General features: G+C 37.6%; 1 protein-coding gene across 1 annotated transcript; it reads right to left on the bottom strand.

The window, feature by feature from the left end:
• Positions 1-9,562: 9,562 nt before the first annotated feature.
• On the bottom strand, positions 9,563-22,898 carry COMMD8 (COMM domain containing 8). Its single transcript, XM_057547416.1, has 5 exons — positions 22,772-22,898; positions 18,135-18,290; positions 13,414-13,566; positions 11,915-12,070; positions 9,563-10,482 (listed from the first exon to the last, which is right to left on the bottom strand). The coding sequence occupies exons 1-5, from the start codon at positions 22,835-22,837 to the stop codon at positions 10,462-10,464; spliced, it is 552 nt and encodes a 183-aa protein (XP_057403399.1). The 5' UTR covers positions 22,838-22,898; the 3' UTR covers positions 9,563-10,461.
• Positions 22,899-23,511: the final 613 nt, after the last annotated feature.

Genomic DNA, 23,511 nt, shown 5'->3' with positions numbered 1-23,511 from the left:
AAACTTCCCTCATTCTGTTCACTCTCTCTCTCCCCTTCACCCTCAATTCTTGTGGCCGTTTTGTCCAAAGATAGTTACTTCATTTGTGTATTTTCCAGTAGTTTTGCAAATAGATGCTCTGCCTCCCTAAATAAAGCATAAGGTCTTTAAGGGTAAATGCCCCATTTTCTAATTCTTTTGCATTGCCCAAAGCATCTATTACTCTGTCCATTGTAGAGAGTCTGTACATGCTGATTGAATAACCTACGTTGCTAAATGTAGCAATAGAGAATGTCCATAATGGACATTACTTTCAGAATTATGGATAATACCTTGTGAGGCAGGTGTTGCCGCTACCCTCCCCCAAGTTATTTTAGTCCCATAGAGCTTATGCCTGCAACCTCTAAGTGGATTTTTTTAAATGCAGCTAGAGTTACAACTGAACCCAGGTTAGGGTCTGTGCCGAGTGGTCACTGAGATTTTTTCCATTGTTTATGACTACACAAACTGAATCCTAACACCACCATTCTAGAGTCTGCCAGTCTAGCAGACTTGGACTTTCCATGCTAATTACTACTGCTTTTCCTCTATGGAAGAAGGAACTGTTTTATTTAAAGTTTCATTTTTCCCTCGTTTACCCAAGTTTGCCTTGTTAAAAGCCTTTGGATCTAGATTCCACTGGGCGTTTACTCTTGAAGCTGGGACTACACTGCATGATTGGAACACTCCAATGTGAATTCTAAGAGAATCCTCCTGGAGACAATGGCGCACCAAATTTCATTTCTGCCCAGAAGTAAATAGAAGGTTTAGAACTATCTAAGGGGGATGGGCAGTTCTTGACATTCACCACTGTCCCTCAAGACTGCATAAAACAGATGTACAGAGAAATACCTTTTCTGCCCCTCTCCTTTCAGTTGCTAACTTCCCTGTTCTCCTGTCATGTCTATTATTTACTTATTTGCATAAAAGATATCATTTGCAAGCCTTACCTCAGGGTGGCAACCAGCCACCCCAGTTTTACTAGATAACGTATTTTTCTACTTGATCTTTCCCCAAATACATTGAATTGCAGTGTATCTGCTTTTTCTTTTTTTTAAGCAAATCAATTTCATGTTAATCTGCTTCCTACATCTTTTTGAAATACTCACTGGATAAAGCTTGAACTATTTTCTATTTTGCAACAATGCCACTGAGACATCTGGGGGGAAGCCCCTTGATTATTCTAACTGCAGTGTTGTGGAAAACAGAACCATATACACAAGTGATATTTCATATTCAGAACACCCACGACTCTTCTAAGTATGGAATACTCCTGATTAGATATGCATATATTCATTGACTGTGTTGCTCAACTCCTTATTTTAGAGAGGGCCAATAACCCTCCTGTTAAAAACTACCATGTGGCATTATTACAAAGTCAAGGTTGCATGAGGGTTTTGGAAATTCCAAATGGTATAAATGTTTACAAGGACCAAACTTTTTTTTTGACATCTTTAAACAAGCCTTTTATTTTTGAACACTAGGCAGCATTTTGTGCCATTGTGATGGGAACCTAATGGCTAATGTGAAATAATGTTGTCGTGTCATTTAAAAGGTTAATGGAAGTGTAAAGAGGAAACTTTAATACTGCACAAATACAAATAAAACTGTCTTTGAGAGAAACTCATCTGGGTTAGGGTGGCTTGCTTGAAAAATTATCTTGGCTGTCCATCATCTCTGAATAATTATTTCACTCCTCTGTCTTTACCCAAGGAGACTCAACTTGAGGCAAAGATCTTTGTACGGTGATTCAGGAGGTTTGGGAAAGCAGGACTCATTAGGCTAAAGATTGGGAATATTACTATCCTGCCAGCAATGGAACACCTCTTTGGCTACCACCTCACCTAAAACTTGATTGAATCCAAAAATTAGCTGAACTTTCCAAACCAGTCTCCTGCTATTTTAATTCACAGCACCCTGTACTACATAACTGGATCTTTCAAAAGCAGGTGCTACATGTATACAGAAAGAAATTCATACCTTCCGTTGCCTCTCAAAATCCGTTATGCTAAATTCACCAAATATGTCAGAAGATGTTAAGTGTTTTGTTCCTTGTGTTTTTTAATCTCCACTAATCATTTTGCTGAATTGTCTATTACCCTCCTACTAAACGTGAATTAGCTAATTCATATCCTGAATGGTATTACACAGCTCTTGTAAATAAAATACCCCTTTACCCCTCTTTTTCAGCAGGCAGAACTCCTTTAATTACAAAGGTACATAAATTACAATATATTAATGTTCTTTTGCTCTTTTGACATAAGCATTTGCTTTCTTACATAAGCAGATAATACTTTTGTATACCTACCAGACCACTAAAAAGCTCAAGGGCAAGAATGAGTATTTCCAGAAACCTACAGAAATTTTAATGAAATGAGACAGGTTTAACCAATGCCAAGAAAGAAAAGGTAGACTCCTTACTTTTGTAATCCAACTTTCTATTTTGTATCAGTATATACTGTATTTTCTGATTGAAACTGCTGTTCTCTCTAATGAAACTTGTGCTTTTCTGTAGTTGCTTTTTACATTTGAAATCAAAATTTCATACAGTATGCTTGACTTGTACCCTTTCTGTTAGGAATTTGATTAAATATCCTAACCGTTTCATTAATTCCTTTTTACATGCTTAAAGTATTTGACGTTAGGCCTTTGCTATCTCAAAAATGATCTGTGGACAAAATCCATGAAGCCTGGAGACTGTGATTTATACACCTGAAAGAAGAAATAGATTTCCCGTTTAGCAGTGAATCAGTGACTAAGAAGCTGTTCAGTGTCTTCTGATTACTGACCCTTTTACCCTTCATGGCCTTTTTTCTACTCATCATTCATTGAGTAATCATGTATTCTTGTAAAATGCAAAATCAACTTACATGCAATCAGGTATGGACACAAGAAATGCTTGTGCTATCGATTTCAGGACTCACAGTCTCATACCCTAGCACTCACGGGACTGTAGTTTACTCAATATTTCGTTAATAGAGTGGCTTCGCTATGAAATAAGTTGCTGTTTTCTTTGCTTTGGTACTACAAGATTTTAAATGTTGCAGCAAATGAAAGAAAGAAAACACGTTTCAAGGCTGGTGTCACAAACCATCAGCTATGCTTACAAAAGCCGTTGTGCAGCTTCTGAAATGTAGTTTATTGCTGTAAATACGTACAATTTATGTTAGCCTGTTTATTCCTAAAACACAAATAAAACTTTTTTTATTAAAAATGCCTACATATAAAAAGCTTACTTTGTACTATGTTTAAAAACATGCAAGATTTCAGGCATATCTTTTTATAATCCTTAAAAATGTTTAGAATTCTGAATCTTTCATTTGGGAGCTTTTATTATAAAATTTAATACAAAACAAAATCCCTTTATTTGGAAGAAAATTCTTTGCAGTATTATCCAACAATTGGGAGAAAAATGCCAGCACTCTTCCAGGAGCTTATTTCTGTACCACTTTGATTTTTTTTTTTTTTTAATATTCTTTAAGATAACATGCCTTACAAACATGTGAACATATGGAGTGTTTATATATTAGGGGAAAAAAAAAGAAGAAATGAAGTTTCCTTGTATTCAAAAATGATGCCTAAAACGGACTTTAATAGCATCCATTTGTGAGGTGCATTATGTCATATTTCTTTTAAAAATTTCCACTGTAAATATGAATAGTAGAGTTGGCCTATTTGTCAGTCTTTCCTAATTTGAAGACTTCCAAACTCTGAACTCATTCTCTCCCTTCACAAATAATATGTTGACAATAAAATAATGAACAGACAAAAGGTGTGAAGCTCATTTATCCGTTCATTGGTGATTAGTAGAATAGCTTTTCAATAAGAGTCTAAATTCCAGCCTAGAGATGGGTTTTAACATTCATCCAGCAATATAACTGGGAATCTGCACTTTATCATCAGAGCCTTGGCCTGCAGAGCTACCAGGGATTTAGACACCCTACACTTGGCTACTCTTTCCAGAAGACTATGTTATACAACGGGAGAAAGAAATGGCCATCCAGTTTTATTTAAATTAGAAAGTAACAAATATATACATAGCATTTTTAGGATTTGCTATAGGGATTGTAAATAAGAAGAAGCTAACATAAGGTAGGTGTGTGTGTATCGGTACTGTCACTAGTACCACCCAAGAATACGAGAAATTGGAACCCTTGTGCACTTTTGGTGGGAATGTAAAATGATGTCATGGCTATGGAAAACAGTATGGAGATTTCTCAAAAAATTAAAAATAGAACTACCATGTGATTCAGCAATCCCACTTCAAGGTATTTATCATAAATAATTGGAAACAGGCTCTCGAAGAGATATTTGCACTCCTGTGCTCACTGAAGCATTAGTCACAATAACCAAGAGGTGAAAACAACTTAAATGTCCATTGACAGATTAATGGATTTTTAAAAAATGTGGTATATACATGTTATGGAATATTATTCAGCCTTTAAAAAAAAGGAAATCCTGAGGACATTATGGTAAGCATATGGAATATGGTAGCTATAGAAGGACAAAGGCTGCGTGATTCCACTTATGAAGTATCGAAAGTAGTCCAATTCTTGAAGCACAAAGCAGAATGGGGATTGCCAGGGACTGGAGGAGGGGGAAATAGGGAGTTGCTGTTCATGGACAGAGTTTCAATGCTGTACAACAATGTATATACATTGTTAACAATACTGTACTGCAGACAAACATTTAAGAGAGTAGATTTCATGTTATGCTTTTTGCCACAATTTTAAAAAAAAGAAAGAAATGCAAAGTGGTACAGCCACTTTGAAAAAGTTTGACAGTTTCTTACAACATTAAACATAGTTGTGCAAAACTAGGGCTTCCCTGGTGGCGCAGTGGTTGAGAATCCACCTGCCAATGCAGGGGACACAGATTCGAGCCCTGGTCCTGGAAGATCCCACATGCCACGGAGCAGCTAAGCCCATGCGCCACAACTACTGAGCCTGTGCTCTAGCCTGTGAGCCACAACTACTGAGCCTGCGTGCCAAAACTACTGAAGCCCATGCACCTAGAGCCCGTGCTCTGCAGCAAGAGAAGCCTCCGCAGTGAGAAGCCCGCGCACCACAACAGAGTAGCCCCCGCTCTCCACAACCAGAGAAAGTCCACACGAAGCAACGAACACCCAACACAGCCAAAAATAAATAAATAAAATAAACAAATTTATTTAAAAAAAAACACACAGTTGTGCAAAACGATCCAACAATCACATTCCTAGGTATTATTCAGTTAGTTTCAAAACTTATGTCCACATAAAAACCTGCCTGTGCATGGTTACAACAGCTTTATTCATAATTGCCCCCAAAATGAAAAGAACCAACTTCCTTCAACAGGTGAATATAAACGGTGGTACACCTATACAATGAAATGCTACTCAGAGAGAAAACAGAAATGAGTTATTAAGGCAAAAAGACCTGGAAGAAAAGCATACTGATAAGTGAAAGAAGCTAGTCTGAAAAGACTACACACTATATGATCCAATTACACGACATTCCGGAAAAGGCAAAACTATAATGACATTAAGAAAAATCACTAGTTGTCTGGGGTTCAGGGGAAGATGGAGAGGGATGATTAAGTAAAGCATAGGGGATTTTTAGGGTGTTGAACTATTCTGTGGAGTCAGTACATGTGTTAGTTCACAACCCCGGGAGCTTCCCAAGTGTAATCTGAAACCAGCCCCCATCCATGCAGGGCAAGGATCTCTTGCCCTGCGAGAGGTGAACCACTCCAGATTAGTAGGTAGTGGTTTTAACAAGCAAGGCAACTTCCAAGACTTGCCTTGGGCGGCGCCAAGACAAGTAGATCTTTGCACCAACCCACCCAAGCCTTAAAAGTTTACATAGAAGCCTTAAGTGGATTCAGTCACATATACAGTCCAGAGAGTCTCAACACCACATTATCACCTCCGGGCAGGATCCTTGGGGCAACTGTGGGAGTGGAAAAAACAAGTGGAATGCACATTCCAAGGATGGGGGAGGGGGCAAGGAGCCTCCTATTGCCAGGGTCCAGCTCACGGGTCAACAGCTGGTCACATCCTCTCGATGACCTCCCCCAACAACATGACATTAGGCATTTGTCAAAACTCAGAACTGTTCAACACAAAGAATACACCTTAATGTATGCAAATTTAAGAAGTTGGGGGATCCCAGAAAGGAAGACAGATTACGGCAAAAAATCTCACTGTATTACAAATGTATAAAACCACCTCATGAAGGGAGTGGGGAGAAGAGGTACTGACCCAAGTAACTTGGAAATGAGTGGAGTCTGTGAGACTGAAGGCAAAAGGAATAAATCCTTCCTGGAAAAAAAAGAAAATTTCCCCCTCCCACACAGGGGTACAGATTAACAATCTGGACTGCTATATATATTCTGGAATGAATGGTGAATGGTGGGATTCAGCTTTCTCACTGCTGGAATGTGAATTCACAGATAAGGGAGGGTAGGTAGCAGGCTAGAATGATGATCCCTGTGTAATGAAGCAGAGTTGGAGACATCAGGAGGAACTCACGTGCAGCTTAATACACAGATGATTATTTAAAGTATTTATAGATATGTGTATATACACAGGTTAGTTTACATGCATGGATTTCTTTGTTCGGTCAGCTGAGAGGGCCCAAAAAAACAACAATGAGCATACCCAGCTTGGTTTCTAATACCATTCTTCAGTAAACTGAACCAGGGCTTCTTGGAGAAATGGTTGATTCTAGGACTGGGAAGGAAATTGACAAGATGAGTGTGGAGCATCTTGTATTGCCAGAAAGTTAAGGAGATAATATAAAATAAATAAATAATATCCACCTCCACTGACAGGGGTATGTCAAAAGGACAAAGGAGCCAAGTGAAGAGCTCCAAATGGCCAAAGCTGAAACAATTTAAGTAATAAAATAAGTAATACTGGATTATAACCCAAAGTATAAAATAGGGCTTCCCTGGTGGCGCAGTGGTTGAGGGTCTGCCTGCTAATGCGGGGGACACGGGTTCGAGCCCTGGTCTGGGAGGATCCCACATGCCACGGAGCAGCTGGGCCCGTGAGCCACAATTGCTGAGCCTGCGCGTCTGGAGCCTGTGCCCCGCGACGGGAGGGGCCGCGATAGAGAAAGGCCCGTGCACCGCGATGAAGAGCGGTCCCCGCACCGCGATGAAGAGTGGCCCCCGCTTGCCGCAACTGGAGAAAGCCCTCGCACGAACCGAAGACCCAACACAGCCAAAAATAAATAAATAAATAAATAAATAAGAAAATCCTAAAAAAAAAAAAAAAAAAAAAAAAGTATAAAATAAATATCCATGAGTCCATACTATATAAATGATTAAATTAATTAATAAATATAAGAGACAAATCTATGTGGAAGAATTCCAAAGGATTTATGTAAATATTTGGACCTCAAGGAGGGGGAGCCTAATTCCTTAAGTTTGGGTTGCACATAGTGGCTTCCTTCCAAAGAGGACAGTATGGAAGAAGGAGAAATAAAGAATAACTTTACAGTGAAAAAACTTGACAAACACTACCTCCGCCGGGTGATCAAGGTCAATGTCAAGTCATAAATACTGTTAAGAGTCTGTACCCTTGAAATGATGTGATGTAAATGGCACTTTACCTCTGTGATCTTCCTGCCCAAAACCCACAAGCCCAGTGTACATAGGAGAAAAATATTAAATTCCAATAGAGGGGCATCCTACAAAATATCTCACCCATATTCCTCACACTATCAAGGTCATCAAAAACAAGTATGGGAAATTATCACAGCAAGAGAAGCCTAAGGAGACATGACAAATATGAAATGGAACCCTGGAAGAGAAAAAGGACATTAGGTAAAAACTTAGGAAATCTAAATAAACTATGGAATTTAGTTAATAATAATATATTGATATTAGTTCATCAATTATAACAAATGTTCCATACTAATATGTTAATAACAGTGGAAACTGGATGTGGGGTATATGAGATCTCTTTGTACAATCTGCTTGATTTTTCTGTATATCCAAAACTGTTCTAAAAAAATAGACTATTTACAAAAAAAAGAAAAAGAAAAAAAAAAGATAAGCCACAGATTAGGAGAGAATATTTAAATACTTTCAAGGCATATATGTGATAAAGACTTGTATCCAGGCCATATAAAGAATTCCCAAAACTCGGAAGTAAGAAAACAATCCAATTTAAAAATGGGAAACTGATCTGGACACTTCACCAAAGAAGATATACAGACAGCAAATAAGCACATGAAAAGATACTCAACATCATTAGGGAAATGAATATTATTAAAACAACAATGATATACCACAACACACCTAAGAACAGCTGAAATTAGAAAGACTGACCATACCAAGTGTTAGCAAGGAGGTGGAGGTGGAACTCTCATAGACTGTGGTATGGAATGTAAAATGGTAAAAATCACTTTGGAATACAGTTTGGCAGTTTCTTGAAAAGAAAAACATACACCTACCACATGATCCAGCCATTTCACTCCTAAGTATTTACTTCCAAAAGAAAGCATATGTCCATACAAAGACACATACAAGAATGTTCATAGCATTCTGTGTATTGTCACAGCCAAAAACCGTTAACAACCAAAACATCCATTAACAGGTGAACAGATAAACAAATGATGGTGGAATTCTACAACAGAATACTTCTCAACAATAAAAAGGAATGAACCACTGATATATGCAGTATCATGGATGAACTTAAAATAATACTGAAAGAAGCCAGATCACACAAAAAAAGAACATACTGTATGATTCCATTTATATTAAACTCTGGAAAATGGGAACTAATCTACAACAGCAGGAAGCAGATCAGTGGTTGTCTGGGGGGAAAGGGCGCAGGAGTAAGGATTACGAAGGAGTAGGATGACACTTTCAGGAGTGACTGGTTTTTCACCACCTTGAGGTGACGCTTTCATGGGTGTGCAGATGTCAAAACTGATCAGACTGCCCACTTTAAATATGTGCAGTTTATATCAGTCAGATTTCAATAAAGCGTTTACATATGGTAATATAGTAATAATGTAGTGAGAGAAGGACTAAGTAGAGTAAGGTTTTTCCCTTCTCAAAGGAAGGACTTTGTGGAGGGTTGAAATTCTGAAGGACCCTATATCAGTATTATTGAACGTGCTCGCCTACAAACTGTTACTGGTCCACAACGACATACGGAATTTGCACAAGAAGGTAAAACAACTACCTCCCAAAGCACGCTGGTTAGTTCAGCTGATTTTTTTTTTTTCCTGGCCAAAATTTCTCAGTGAAGAAAGCAGTATATTGATGAACATTCTGGCACAAGCTCCACATGTAATCACCAAGCTGTAACAAACAGTTCATAGAGTGGCATTAGCCTACAGACACGTTTTGAGTAGCACCATCTAGACTGCACTCACTTTTATTAATCTCGCTAAGCCTACCCTCACCTGTATGATGAGAATAAGAGGGAATGCTCTGGACACCTCGAATAATAATCTGATGCTCTAATGAGTTATAAATCTTGCAAAAATCAGGCACCAATGATGTGTTATTGAGTTATGTAGAAAGTCATCTGAAATACAGCAATATATAAAAATAAAATATTTTTTATTTGCTCAAAACGCTTGTTTTTAAAGGTAACTGAAATTAAAAATGGTCTGTTTTCCAATGAAGTTGTTAACATCCAAAACTTCATTAAGAATTTATAACAAATTAAGAGTTTACAACAAATGTGGTCTATATACAGTCTTAGCTGACATTTTGATAGTAATGTATACTCTATGCAATGACATGTATTCTTTTTATCAGAGCATACTCTCCTGATCAGACACAGAAATACAGAAGTTACAGTGTTATTTTCATTTTTATCTATGTTCTAATATGAGATTTTAGTTTCTAGAATTCAAAACTCAAAATCGTTCACACAGATTTAGTGTTTTTTAATGTCTGGAGCACTTAGAAATTTTACATTTTATAAACTTTCCTTTGAAATATGAGAAAAACATGGAATCTCCTGAGTTACAGATGTAGCTTATACATTCTTTAAAAGTTATTTTTTAAAAATATCACAAATTAACCATATATATCCATAATAAACATCCTTGCTATTCACATAGTTCTTTAAGCAATATTCAAGTATATTTGTGCTTGTAAGTTTACATTACTTTAGAGCCTACTTTTAGCTTTCAATAAAACTGTATATCTACAAAGGTTTCTCAAATATTTAATAAATGAAGCAAAACAGTCATTATGAAAATATAAACTGCTATTGTAGCCTTTTCATCTTTCATGTTTTTATGCATTTCTTGTCAACCATATAATTTCCTGTTCTTTAGGGAAGTTGATAAATTGTTGTCTTTGTAATCTCAACACTGCTGCTTTCTCAGCGGGCCATAAGAGTATACTGCAGGTTTTCTAACACATGGTATTCACTCTGCCATATCACTTGTAGCAGTGGAATCCGGTAATGTTGGTATTCATCATTTCCAGTTATTTCAACTGCAGGACCACCTTAAAACACAAAGGGAGGGAAGGGCGGGAATCAGGTTATACCAGAATGATGCCAGTATCTGCTGAATGAGATGTTCTGAAATCTCTGAAGAAGGGGCTGGAGAACTGACAACAAGTACAATGCACAGAAGGCACAGGTCTGCCAGGATCCATGGTTCAGACTCATCTAACATTTACACCAGGCCCTGTCACACACCCCTTCAGACTTGTAGCCCCATCCAAAGGCAAGCCAGGCTACCAGTTTGTTACTGGGCATGTGGACCAGTCATCAAGGCACCATGATGGCCGAGCGACTGCAGAGTATGGAGGGAAGATGAAGTATACCAGAGTTTCAAAAAGATCGAGCCAAGAAGATGGGTTAGTGGCAAGAGAGGCTGGTAAGAATGACTGACTTTAATCCTTGAGACACGATCACTAGAGACGACGCTCGGCAACAAGGAAAGGAACATACGCAACGTAGGGAATTATTTTTATGTCTTCCTCACGGCAGCAGTTTCTACTGTCTAAATACTATTTTTCACATTAGTTAAACACTCGGAATTGTTACTGTTACTCAGCCGTTCCTTTGTAAATGTAAAGCTTTTGGTCCTTCATTAGCTCTATTTTGTCTCAAGCTGATTTTTGTCATAATAACTACAAACCATATTTTGTCTCCTGTACTTAAAGCGATTTTCTACCATTTGTCCAGTTAAATAAGACAATCTTTTCTTCAAGATCATTAACTATTTTTAATCATTAAATGTCTTCAGAATCAACTAATTTCACAACTCCAAGTTAAAAAAAATTTTTTTACCATTAATGAGCACTGCAGCAAAATAAATCTGGCTGTTAATTCTTTAAAAAAAATAACTACTTGATAAATTATGTGCTATTAATGTAAATTAAATTTATAATTAATGTAATATCTAAAACTAGAGAAGAACATATCAACAAAGTATCTTCTGTGCTTGACATAAAATATCAGGAACAAAAGAAATATTAAACATAAATGATTAGTTTTTCTTATATTGCTCTAATGGTATCAATCAGAACTTAAATATTTTGAACCATACAAAAAAATTAAAACACATACCTTATTAGCTGCTTCCAAGGAATTTATTAGATTCTTCAGAATCAACTAATTTCACAACTCCAAGTTAAAAAAATTTTTTTTACCATTAATGAGCACTGCAGCAAAACAAATCTAGCTGGTATTCTTTAAAAAAATAACTACTTGATAAATTATGTTCTATTAATGTAAATTAAATTTATAATTAATGTAATATCTAAAACTGGAGAAGAACATATCAACAAAGTATCTTCTGTGCTTGACATAAAATATCAGGAACAAAAGAAATATTAAACATAAATGATTAGTTTTTCTTATATTGCTCTAATGGTATCAATCAGAACTTAAATATTTTGAACCATACAAAAAAATTAAAACACATACCTTATTAGCTGCTTCCAAGGAATTTATTAGATTCTGCAGCTCTTCTTTACTCATTTCAACAGAATACGGCTTGACTTCACCATTTTCTTTTACATCTAGATGAAGGTTTAAAAGTGGCATTTGTAGTGTAGCAATCTTGTCACTAGAAAGTGCAAGCTGTTTAAAATGAGAAAAATACTAATTAATAAGTAGTATTAAAAAGGAATATATTAAATATGCATCAGAGCTTACGAACAACACGTTAAAGAAAAAAGAGTACTCCTGTTTGCTATGAAGTACAGGGAAATGTGAAAGGAATAAAAGAAATTAAACCCATGCCAAACCAGCATATATCTGAAGAACAGAAAAAGAAAATAAAGTAGTTTAGGGAAAAAAGACAACCAGTCAGGATTTTATGGTAGGAGTAGAAATCTAGAGCAGCGTTATGGCTGGGCAGTACTGAATGGGTCCAATGCATCAAGAAACAGAGAATTTTAAAGAAGTGTAAGATAACAAGAGGATGAAAGTCCGTGTACAAAGATAAAACTAAAAACACTGGTAACTCTCAGAAATTAAGATGCTTAAATAATGAGCAGCTAACTCTCTACTAAACTATTGAAAAATGTTATCAAGATTACATGTTTGATCAAAGCGACTCAACAAAAACATTTGACACTTTTACCTCTTCTACCTTCTGTCTAGAGGAAATGGAAGAACCAACTGTTTACGATACTAAAGCTTTCTGAAACAAGCATCATAGCTTCACTGGCAGATGGCAAAGAGAAACTCAGTTTTCCTGAAATCTGAGCCAGTAACCCCACAATAACTGAATTTTGGAGTGCTACCACTTGCAAAAATTTACTTGGGCAATAGTAAAGGACTCCCTCCCTGACAACCAACCTCAAAGGATCTCCCTGTGGTACATACACTACAGGACCAAACAAACCTTCACGTAGCTCCTCCATCCTCTCTCCAAAATACAGGACCCATAATATCTGAGAAAACATCGCCTTCAGGTTGTCCGCTTCATCAATAATTTTCCTCAATATTTCCAACAAGTGGTTTCTCAGCCTATGCTTGAGTACCAGCTATGAGAAGGAGTGTGCTAACTCAAAAAGAGGTTAAGATAATTTTCAGATACTCATAGTGGTTAAATTATTATTTCTTAGGTTGAATTGAAACCTATCTTATTGCAAACCATATACTTTAGCCTTTGTCCTATTCGCCAGAGCCACAGAGCACATTTCCTTCGTCTACATGACTTTTAGTCCTTTAATGACTTAAAGCTTCACTTAATTAAATTTATTATACTTGTAATTTACTATACATGGTTTAGATGTCTGCAGTGCACTTACTGATGCCCAAGTTAACACAAAAGATGTAATTTTAATTATCTTTGATACATTTTTAGGAAAATGTATTCTCAAAAATACAGAAATTTTAGATATATAATGTTACAAAAAATAAATCTATTCAAAAAATGAAATAAAAAGCATAAATACTAATAAATATATTCTCACCTTTAACTGCCAATCAAAATCCTGTAGCTGTGAAGAGGAAATATCAACTATTTCTTCCAACAGAGCCTGCTTGATTTCATCTTTCCTACTTTTTAAGCATTTCATGATAGCTTCTTGATGAGATGAATTCAACTGATCCAACTGCTGAGATATCTATGAAAATAAAAATAGATGGTTAGAAAATAAGTGAAAGGGCCTTTCTGTTTATTTTTTTAATTAATTTGTATTGGAGTATGGTTGCTTTACAATGTTGTGCTAGCCTCCACTGCACAACAAAATGAATCAGCCATACACATAGAGATATCCCCTCCCTTTTGGACTTCCCTCCCATTTAGGTTACCCCAGTGCATTAGGCAGAATTCCCTGTGCTATACAGTATGTTCCCATCATTTGTCTATTTTATACATAGTATTGATAATATATATGTGTCAATCCCAGTCTCCTAGTTCCTCCTACCCCACCCCTTTCCCCCTTGGTATCCATACATTTGTTCTCTACGTCTCTGTCTCTATTTCTCCTTTGCAAATAAGACCATCTATACTTTTCTAGATTCCACATATATGTGAAATATGATATTCACTTTTCTCTTTCTGACTTACTTCATTCTGTATGACACTCCCTAGGTTCATCCACATCTCTACAGATGACCTAATTTCATTCCTTTTTATGGCAGAGTAATAGTCCACTGTATACATGTACCACATCTTCTTTATCCATTCCTCTTTTGATGGACATTTAGGTTGCTTCCATGTCCTGGCTACTGTAAATAGTTCTGCTATGAACACTGGGGTGCATGTGTTTTTTTGAATTATGGTTTTCTCTGGGTATATGCCCAGTAGTGGGATTGTTTGGTCATATGGTAGTTCTATTTTAGTTGTTTTAAGGAACCTCCATACTGTTTTCCATAGCAGCTGTATCAATTTACATTCCTACCAACAGTGTATGAGGGTTCCCTTTTCTCTACACCCTCTCCACCATTTATTGTTTGTAGAGTTTTTGATGGCCATTCTGACCGGTGTGAGGTGATACCTCATGGTAGTTTTGATTTGCATTTCTCTAATGATTAGTGATGCTGAGCATCTTTAGGACCTTCCTGTTTAAAATGTAAACAACAGTCACACTCTCCTTTCACATACCCTTTAAAATAGTAGTATGAATAAATGAAAAAAAAAAACTTCTGTAACCATGAAACAATAAGATGAGGATGCATAACCAATAAACAAGAGGTTTTAACAAATTTTTGCAAAACAGAAAGTAAAAAGGGCTGACCAATGAAGCAGAATAAGAGTGAATACACTTGGAAACCACTAAAGCTGGTATACCTATATTAATATATCAGAAGACATAGACTTTAAGAAATAGAGCAGGATAGCAAAAGGGTTGTTCAACAGAAATACATAATAATCATAAATTTGTGTGCACCTAATAACACCGCTTCAAAATATATAAAGCACCAAAACTTGGAAGAAAAAGAGAAATGGGTAAATCAACTTTCATAATTAGAGATGTTAACAAACCTCTCAGTAACTGATAGAAAGAGACAAAAAAATCAGTAAAAATATAGCATTGAAAAGCATTTTCTGCTTAACCTAACTACACATAGAACACTACACCCTACGATTGCAGAATACATATTATCTTCAAATGTATATGGGACATCCCCGAAAATGAACCATATGCTGAGCCATGTCGCAAATCACAACAGATTTCAAAGGATTGGAACCATACTATTTATATTTTTGAGGCACTGTGTAATTAAATCATAACTGAAAAAAATTCCAAATATCTGAAAATTAAGCAACATGGTAACACAGTACTAAGTGACAAAAGAAATAAATCTTACATAAACACTTTCAGAGAAAAAGGAAAAAACAAACAAACAAAAAAAACAACTTCCTAATTCATTCCATGAGACCAGAATAAAACTTTATATTCTGACAAAAAACATTATAGGAAAAAAAAAATTATGGGCCAATATCACTCAAATATAGATGAAAAAATCCTAAACAAAATATTGGCAAATCAAACCAAAAGATACATTACAAAAAGATAATACATCATGACCAAGTTGAGTTTATTTTGGCAATGTAAGGTTAGTTTAACATTCAAAAATCAATGCAAGGCATCACATTAACAAAATAAAGGTGAAAATAATAAATTCAGGAAAAAAGTATTTGATAAAATTCAATACCTATTAATGATAAAAATTCTCAGCAAAGTAAGAATTGTAGGAAGCTTCTTTAATCTAATCACGGATACCCATAAAATCATACAGCTAACACACTAAATTGTGAAATAGTGAACACATACATTCTCTGTAAGGTCAGGAACAAGGCACTGCTTTTATTTTGTCCTCAAAACTGTCCTGAAGGTATTAGCCAGTGCAATAAGGGGGGAAAAAAAGAAATAAAAGGTATTAAAATTGAAAAAGAAAATGATTGCATACAAAAAAATCCAAAAAAATTTATAAACCATTATATATAGTAAATAAATTTAGAAAGATTGTTGGACACAGAGTAAGTACATAAAAATCAACACTGTTACCACATACTAGCAATATGCAATTGGAGAGCAAAATTAAAGAACATCAGAAACATCAGTTACTTAGAAATAAATCCAACAAAATATTTGCAAGACCTCTACACTGAGAACTACAAAATATTAGAGCGAAACTGAAGCTAATCTAAACAAATGGAAGGTTCTACCATATTCATAGATCAGAAGGCTCAGTACTGTTAAGATGTCAATTCTCTCCAAAATAGTCTAGAGATTCAGTGCAATCCCATGCTATGCACTTAATGTCCCCTCAAAATTCATGTTAAAACTCTGACCTTCAAGGTGATATCGAGAAATGGGGCCTTTGAGAGATAATCAGGTTTAGATGAGGTCATGAAGGTGGGACCCTCATGATGGGATCAGTGCCCTTATAAGAAGCACCAGAGAGTTTGCTCTCTGTCTCCACCCCTACCTCCACAGCCATGAGAGGACACAGCGAGAAGGCAATCATCTGCAGCAAGGAAAAAAGCCCTCACCAGGGACCAGAATCAGCCGTACCTTGATTTTGGACTCCCTAGACTCTAGAACTGCAAGAAATTAATTCCTGTTATTTAAGCTACTCACTCCAAGGTATTTTGTTGTGGCAGCCCAAGCTAATACTCCCCATCAAAATTCCAGCAGGTTTTTTGGTTAAAACTGACAAGCTGATTTTAACACCTGAAAATACAAAGGATCTAGAGTAACCAAAGCAATCTTGAAGAAACACAAGGTTGAAGCTCTTCTACTACCAGATATCAAAACTTAATGTAATATAGCTTTAATTCTACAATAATTAAGACATTGCAGTATGGACAAACATAGACAAACAGACTAATGGAGTAGAAAAAGAGTCCAGATAGAGAACCATACATATATGGTCACCTGATTTCCAAGAAAGGCTGCACAGCAATTCTATGGGGCAAGGATGGTCATTTCAATAAATGGTACTAGGTCAAGTGGATATCATATGGAAAAATTTGAATGTGTCCCCTACTTCATACACAAATATTAATTCAAAATGCATCAATGACATAAATGTAAAAGTTAAAACAATCAAGCTTCTACAAGAAAGCATACAAAAATACCTTCAGGGCTCTGGCACAAATATTTCTTAAACACAGCATTAATATCACTAACCATCAAAAGAAATACTAACAAATTGGACTTGATTAAAATTCAGAACTTCTATTCACCAAAAGATACTACTATTGAGACTGAAAAGGCAAGCAACATAAAAGATATTTTAAATACATATATCCAAGAACTCATATTCAGAATATCATCAAAATCAAAATGACAAACATACATAACTCCATTTTTTTTTCCAAGTGGGCAACCTACACAAACATGCCCAAATAACTTTTGACAAAGGTACAAAAGCAATTCAATGGAAGGATACCCCATGACCTTGCAATTTCACTTCAAGATGTCTATCCTAGAAAAGCTGGCCCATGTGTGTACAAAAAGACACATACAAAATGTTTGTAGCAGCACTATTCATAATAATGAAAGAGGCAATGACCCAACTGTTCATCAGTAGGGGGATAGAAAAATAAGTCCTACTAATTCCTGTCACCAAATACTACAAGGGGTTAAAACACATAAACCAGATCTACATTTATGAACATTGGTAAATCTAAAACGCAATGTTGCAGAAAAATTACAAATGGATACAAACATTACCATTTACAAGTTACACGTTTAAACAGTTCAAATAATTGTATATATTGCTTAAAGACGCAAATATTCACACAATATAGAATACAAAACACGCACACAACTTCACAAGTGGTCATCTCTAGGGGGAGGGTGATATTTATGTGTATCTGTAATGCCTTGTTTCTAAAACACACACAAACCTGAAATACATAAAATAAAATTTTAACAACTGTTTAATTGTGGTAATGGGAATATAGGTGTCAGTTATATAACTTTCAGTTTTCTTCTTTATGATTTAAATGTTTCACAATTTTAAAAAACACAAACAACCAAAAACAAAACTACAAAAATCCAGAACTTCCACAGATTTTCCACTTACAATTATGAGGTTTTTATTGTTATCTATTATACACTTAATAATGATGGCCCTTGTTTTACATAGTGCCCTGAAGACCAACTTAATAAAAAAAAATCTGAACACAAATTTATTATTTATCATAAGGTATATAAATTTGGAATGAAGTTACCTCTTCATCAGATAAATTTTTACCAACTACAACTTTGAAAAAGTTGGTAATGTCTTCTAGAACATGCATCCATTCTGTTGAATCCCAAACACTGTGATAATCCTGGTAGAGAGGATGAGTTCGGCCACAAATGCCATCAATTATTTTGTGAAGAAGCTGGAGAGAAAAAAAAGAGAAATAAATGTAATTATAAGTAAAATTATAAAACAGATTTATCTTCCTTGTAGCACATAAATGGTGTTGGGAGAAGTTCATGTTATCTTCAGGAGCAGCTGAGGTTGAAAAGCAACTAACCTTAACATTATTTTATTAATTAAAAGTTAGAGCTGCACACACACACACAAAAACAGACTGTAATTTTGTCCACCTTCAGAAGCTAAAATAATTTTATAGATACACTGTTGTTTCTCCAACGTTCCTGAAAGGAAGATGGTGAATGTAAAAGTTTCTCCTTGGGATTCCTTAGACATCGGATTTATACCAATAACCAAAAAACAAGGTATGACTCTTAGATCAAAGTCTTTTAACTGTAGATCTACACACCTCTTCTCTCCGTTTTCCACAACACCCACACTTAACTTCTTTTGGTCCACTCCAAAAAAGCCCTCGGTGCCTTTCTTTCTCTTTTTTACATTCCTTTCTCTCTACCTTACCTTAATGCCAACAACGGAAACGCTAACACATATATAACTAAACATAGTAATTAAGACTGGATTTTGAAACAAAACTGGCTAGTCTGAATCCTATTTCTACCACATACTAGTTTTGCCAAGTTATTTAAACATTCTGTGCCTGTTTCCTCATGTGTAAAACGAGGATATCATCTATCCCTATAATGTTGTTGTATGGATTGAAGAATACATGCAGATCACTTGGCACACTCCTGGCATTAAACACTGCTTGCCATTGTTATCCTTCGTCGTCTTATTATTATTATCATCATCACTATTACTACTACTACTGGTACTATGTTCCATGCCTTTAACATATATTAACTGAGTACCTACTATACCAGCACTATTCTAGGCAAATGATAAATATGGTTTTCCTTCTCAAGGGATATTTGTGTCTTGTAAGAAGCATACTTGAACCCAAACAACTTGGAAATGCATTTAAGCAGCAAGGCTTCCAACTCTTTTCTCCTGGATCATATTCCAGTCCATTTTAAGCAATAACTCCTCTATAACACCACACATACCGGAACAGAGATGAGCAACTGGTGACCCTACTTCCAAATGATGGCTAAAGCACTATGTGAACAGAATTTTTAGTTATCATAAATTAACCAACATTTTCAACTTGAAATTCATTCAAAATTCTCTACCTATATTTCATCTTATCCCAAACTGTCCCCCATGCTAAAACAAAACTCAGAACTCAAACTGAAAAATAAGAGTGCTATCCTTTTGGAATATATTTTTTTAATTAATTCACAAATACGTAATGAGCACTTCATTCCAGTTACTAAACAAGTTAATGTAAATACAAAGAAAAATAACTATAACAACTACCATTTATAGAGCCCGAATTATGTACCAAACACTGTGCTGATCTTCACTATAACCCTGTGAAGTAAGCCTTGCTATTATCCTCATTTTACAAATGAGGAAACTGAGGATAAATAAGATAAGGTCCTACACATCAGAGCCTCAGTCCATTAGAGAAAACTAATATATCAATAAATAAATGTAATTTAGGATGATAGGAGTTATAATACAAGTTTACAGAAGGTACAAAACAGCACAGAAGAAGGAGGGGAAAGTATGTCTTAAAGGATGGTAGCTGGCCAAACAGGAGAAGGGCATTTCTAGTCACAAGCAGCTGCATATGCATAGGATAAAACTGTAAAACCACATGGCGCAATTTGGGAGATGACAGCATACAAAGCTGGAGAGGTGGTGGAGGCCAAATCACAAAGGGCCTTGTATGCAGTGCAAAAGAGCCGGGACTTTAATGTGTGTTCAATAGGGAAGCAACCTATTCACATATCTGCATTATGGTTCTATAAATCTGCCAACAGGTCGGGAGATATAAGGAGGGAAAAGGGAAAGAGGTGAGTCCAAAGGCTCCCATCTTCCATTTACCAGCAAGAGGTTGGCGGGGGCGGGGGGGGGGGCGGTGACTGTTACTGTTGAGGACACTCAAATTGGAGGCAGCAGGGAGGTAAAGAAGATGTGAAAAGGAGGACCAAGGATGATACTCAGAATTTCAGGTTGAATGACTCGGAAAGTGGCGGTGTCACAAACCAAAAATGAGGCTATAGCTACAGAAGGAGTAAGTCAGGGAGAAAGACGAGGAGCTCAGCCAAGGATATACTGAATTTGAGATACCTGTGGGTGTATCTAAGCAGCAGCCTGACACTCAGGGAAGAGATTTTTGGATCCAGAGATTCAGGAGTCATCTACATACCTGGCAGTAAAGGTTATGGGCCTTATCTTTGTAGTACGCAGGTAGAATGAAGACAGGAGCAGGAAGCTAATACAAGAGTCAAAGTCAACAGATCTGAGCATCTGTTTCCACTTTGCCACTTATTACAATAGTTTGACAACTTTGGGTAAGTTACCCAAACCCTCTACTGACATTTTAGTTTCCTCATTTGTAAAATCAGTGTAAAGAGTTAAGATGGTTTTTCTTGATCCTGGTAGGATAAGTAAGTTTATTCCCTTCTATCTCCCCACACTATCCCCATCGTACATAGAAAAGAGAAGGAAGGAAGGCGGAGATTTGGGACTTATAAAAGCTGCCTACCACATACTCCTCTGTCACGTTAGCAGGCTAAGCCCCTGCTCCCAACCTTCATCCACTGTAAATGGAACAGATTTGGGACTTATTCAAAGCTGCATATCATGGACACTGAAAGCCAGGCCACCATAGCCTGGGATCCAGATGTCAGGCCCAATGATAAAACTGAGCTTAGTAAACATTAATTGATTCTTTCCTTCAGCAAACACTGATTAAGAAATCACCTTGGGCCAGACGTAACTCCCAAGAACTGCGGATATAAACAAAGTATCTACCCTGAAGGAGTTCCCAATAAAAGAGACCAGTGGCAAGAGGACCAGTTAAGCAGCTGTATTCAAGGAAGACTTAATCAGGCCTCAATTGTTGGGGCACAGAAAAGGTGGGAGTAAACATGTTAACATATTAATTACAATACAAAGTGTTAGCACTCTGAAGTCAGAGGGCAAAGGACCACAGTTCCTAGAGCTCAAGCTGAAACTCAATTTTGCATATATACTGCCTTTTTTTTTTAAGCTGTTGGCAAATTTCCTTAGGGTCATGAGACCTGGGGCACTAAAGGTTTTTTAACTTGAAAGTTCAAGGGAGAAAAAAAAACACTTCTCAGTCAGATTTTCCTCTTACAGCAACCATTGGGTTTTCTTCCTTTCACACAGGTCACAGTCAAAATTTCTTTATATGTACTTACCGCCTCCACATTCCTCTCACCTTTCAAACTAAAAATTTGCTGCTGCCAAAAACAATACTTTAAACTGCCAGCGCCTTTGGTATTAAGACTAAACACAGGAGCATGGTATACAGAGACTCCTGCTCACCTGTCTAGACTTACATCTCCCTGCTCTGCTTCTCACTCTGAACTTCAGCCTCTAAAACTAGAGCAGGTCCTGAAATTTCCCTGGGGCTGGCTTTCTTCTTCTACCTTTGTACCTGCTATTCCCTGGCCGGAAACTCTCTCTCTCCCCTCTGCCCAGTCTGGTTCCTACTCCTCCTTCAGGACCCAAGCTAGAAATCTAGGCAGCCGCTCTGGAAAACCTTCCCTTGCCCCTTCAAATCTGGGTTGCTACCTCTCCCACAAACTCCCTACTGGATAACTCAGTTTGGTTTCCTTGTTAGATGACAAGGTCCACCAGGGTACAGGCTGTCTCATTCACCATTTTACCTTATCCCATTAGGGCATTCATCACATAGTAGACTTCAATGGAAAGTCGTCTGAACAAACGAATAAGGCTGCTTTTTCCAGACTCTCATAAACCAGGTTCCTTCTTAGACTGGAGTTGCCAACGTATATGTCACCTCCTGAGGTAAGGTCCACCTTGGACCACCCTACCTAAAGTAAGTCTCCCAGTTTTGGTAGCATTTATCTTTTTTTCTCTGTCGCCCTCAAGGGGGTATGGTATGCCTCTCTAGGTCACCAAAGCACCCCAAACACCTGGCACTGTGCCTAGTGCATGGGGAGCGTTGGGGAGCTTCGTGCTGAATGAATGAATTAATGAATGAATGAATCGTATACTAGAGATTGCAAACCACCCCGTCCAGGTTGTAAGTTTTCAAAGACTACGGGGCGACTCCACCCCCCGGCCCGGGTCACTTGGTCCCGCCGCTCGCGGGAGCGAACAGGTAGTCCCCACTCAGGTGCGGGCGCGGCCCGGCGGGCGTCTGCGTGCAAACCGCCCAGAGAGGCCACTGGAGGCCGGGGCGCAGAGGTGGCGACCCAAGCCTCGGCCTCCGCAACTCTCCACGGCGCGCAGGGGGCGGGCCACCCGAAATCACACCCCTTCCTCCTCCTTTCTCTGGGAAGCGGGCGCGAGCCCCGCAAAGGCGTCCTGGTGGGACCTGCCCCGCACGCTAGGCCGTCCCAGAGCCCGGCCCCGCGCAGCCGCCCCTGGCGCCCCCCTCACCTGCAGGCCCAGCTCGGCAGGAAGCTTCTGTAGCCGCCACAAGGGAACCCCCTCTTCCGGCTCCATCCCTGCTAGTAGTGGGGCTGGGTCACATGACCATTCCTGGCGTCTCCTTTGAGGCCGCGGCTCGCTCACGTGACTCTACCCAGCTGGTCGGAGTGGGCGGGGTGGGCGGGGCGGGCCTGGAGACGCTGGAGCCCTTGTGCGCTTGCGCAGAGATGGAGGCCTCGGTTTCCCGATGAGTAAGGCAAATACTTTCTGCCTGTTGCGACATTGAAACGTTGGTTATACACCCCTATGGTATTACATGGAAGGCATGTTCGCGAATCTCTCAAAGCAGTTGGCAACTTTGTTCAGAGTTTTATTAAACTTTCTCTGCACAGAGTTATGGTTATCTTTCATTTCGCGGATTACAGGTGACTTTGATTCCCTTTTAGTTTTTCTAAATTTTCTATTCAAAGTTTTATTTTTAAATGATTTTATTTAAAATCATTTAAAATGCCAGATTATGATTCCATCTAGTCCCTTTAATTTTGGCTTGAAAATTAGCCAAATCTTACCTGAACTCATCCCCTTCTTTCAACATCTTGCTAAATGCAAGCAATAACAACCGATATACGCTGATAACAATCACTTCCAATCGCATTGCCTGGAACTACAGTCTCAGTTGGCGCAGATTCTGCCTTCCAAATTGTCAAAGGCAGTGCATAACATGAATCCCAGCTTTCTGGCCTGCCGCC

This window comes from Balaenoptera acutorostrata, chromosome 5, assembly GCF_949987535.1.
Source record: "Balaenoptera acutorostrata chromosome 5, mBalAcu1.1, whole genome shotgun sequence".
Classification (NCBI taxonomy): Eukaryota; Metazoa; Chordata; class Mammalia; order Artiodactyla; family Balaenopteridae; genus Balaenoptera; species Balaenoptera acutorostrata.
The sequence above is the reverse complement of the archived record's forward strand: the minus strand, read 5'-3'. Positions and strand labels throughout refer to the sequence as shown.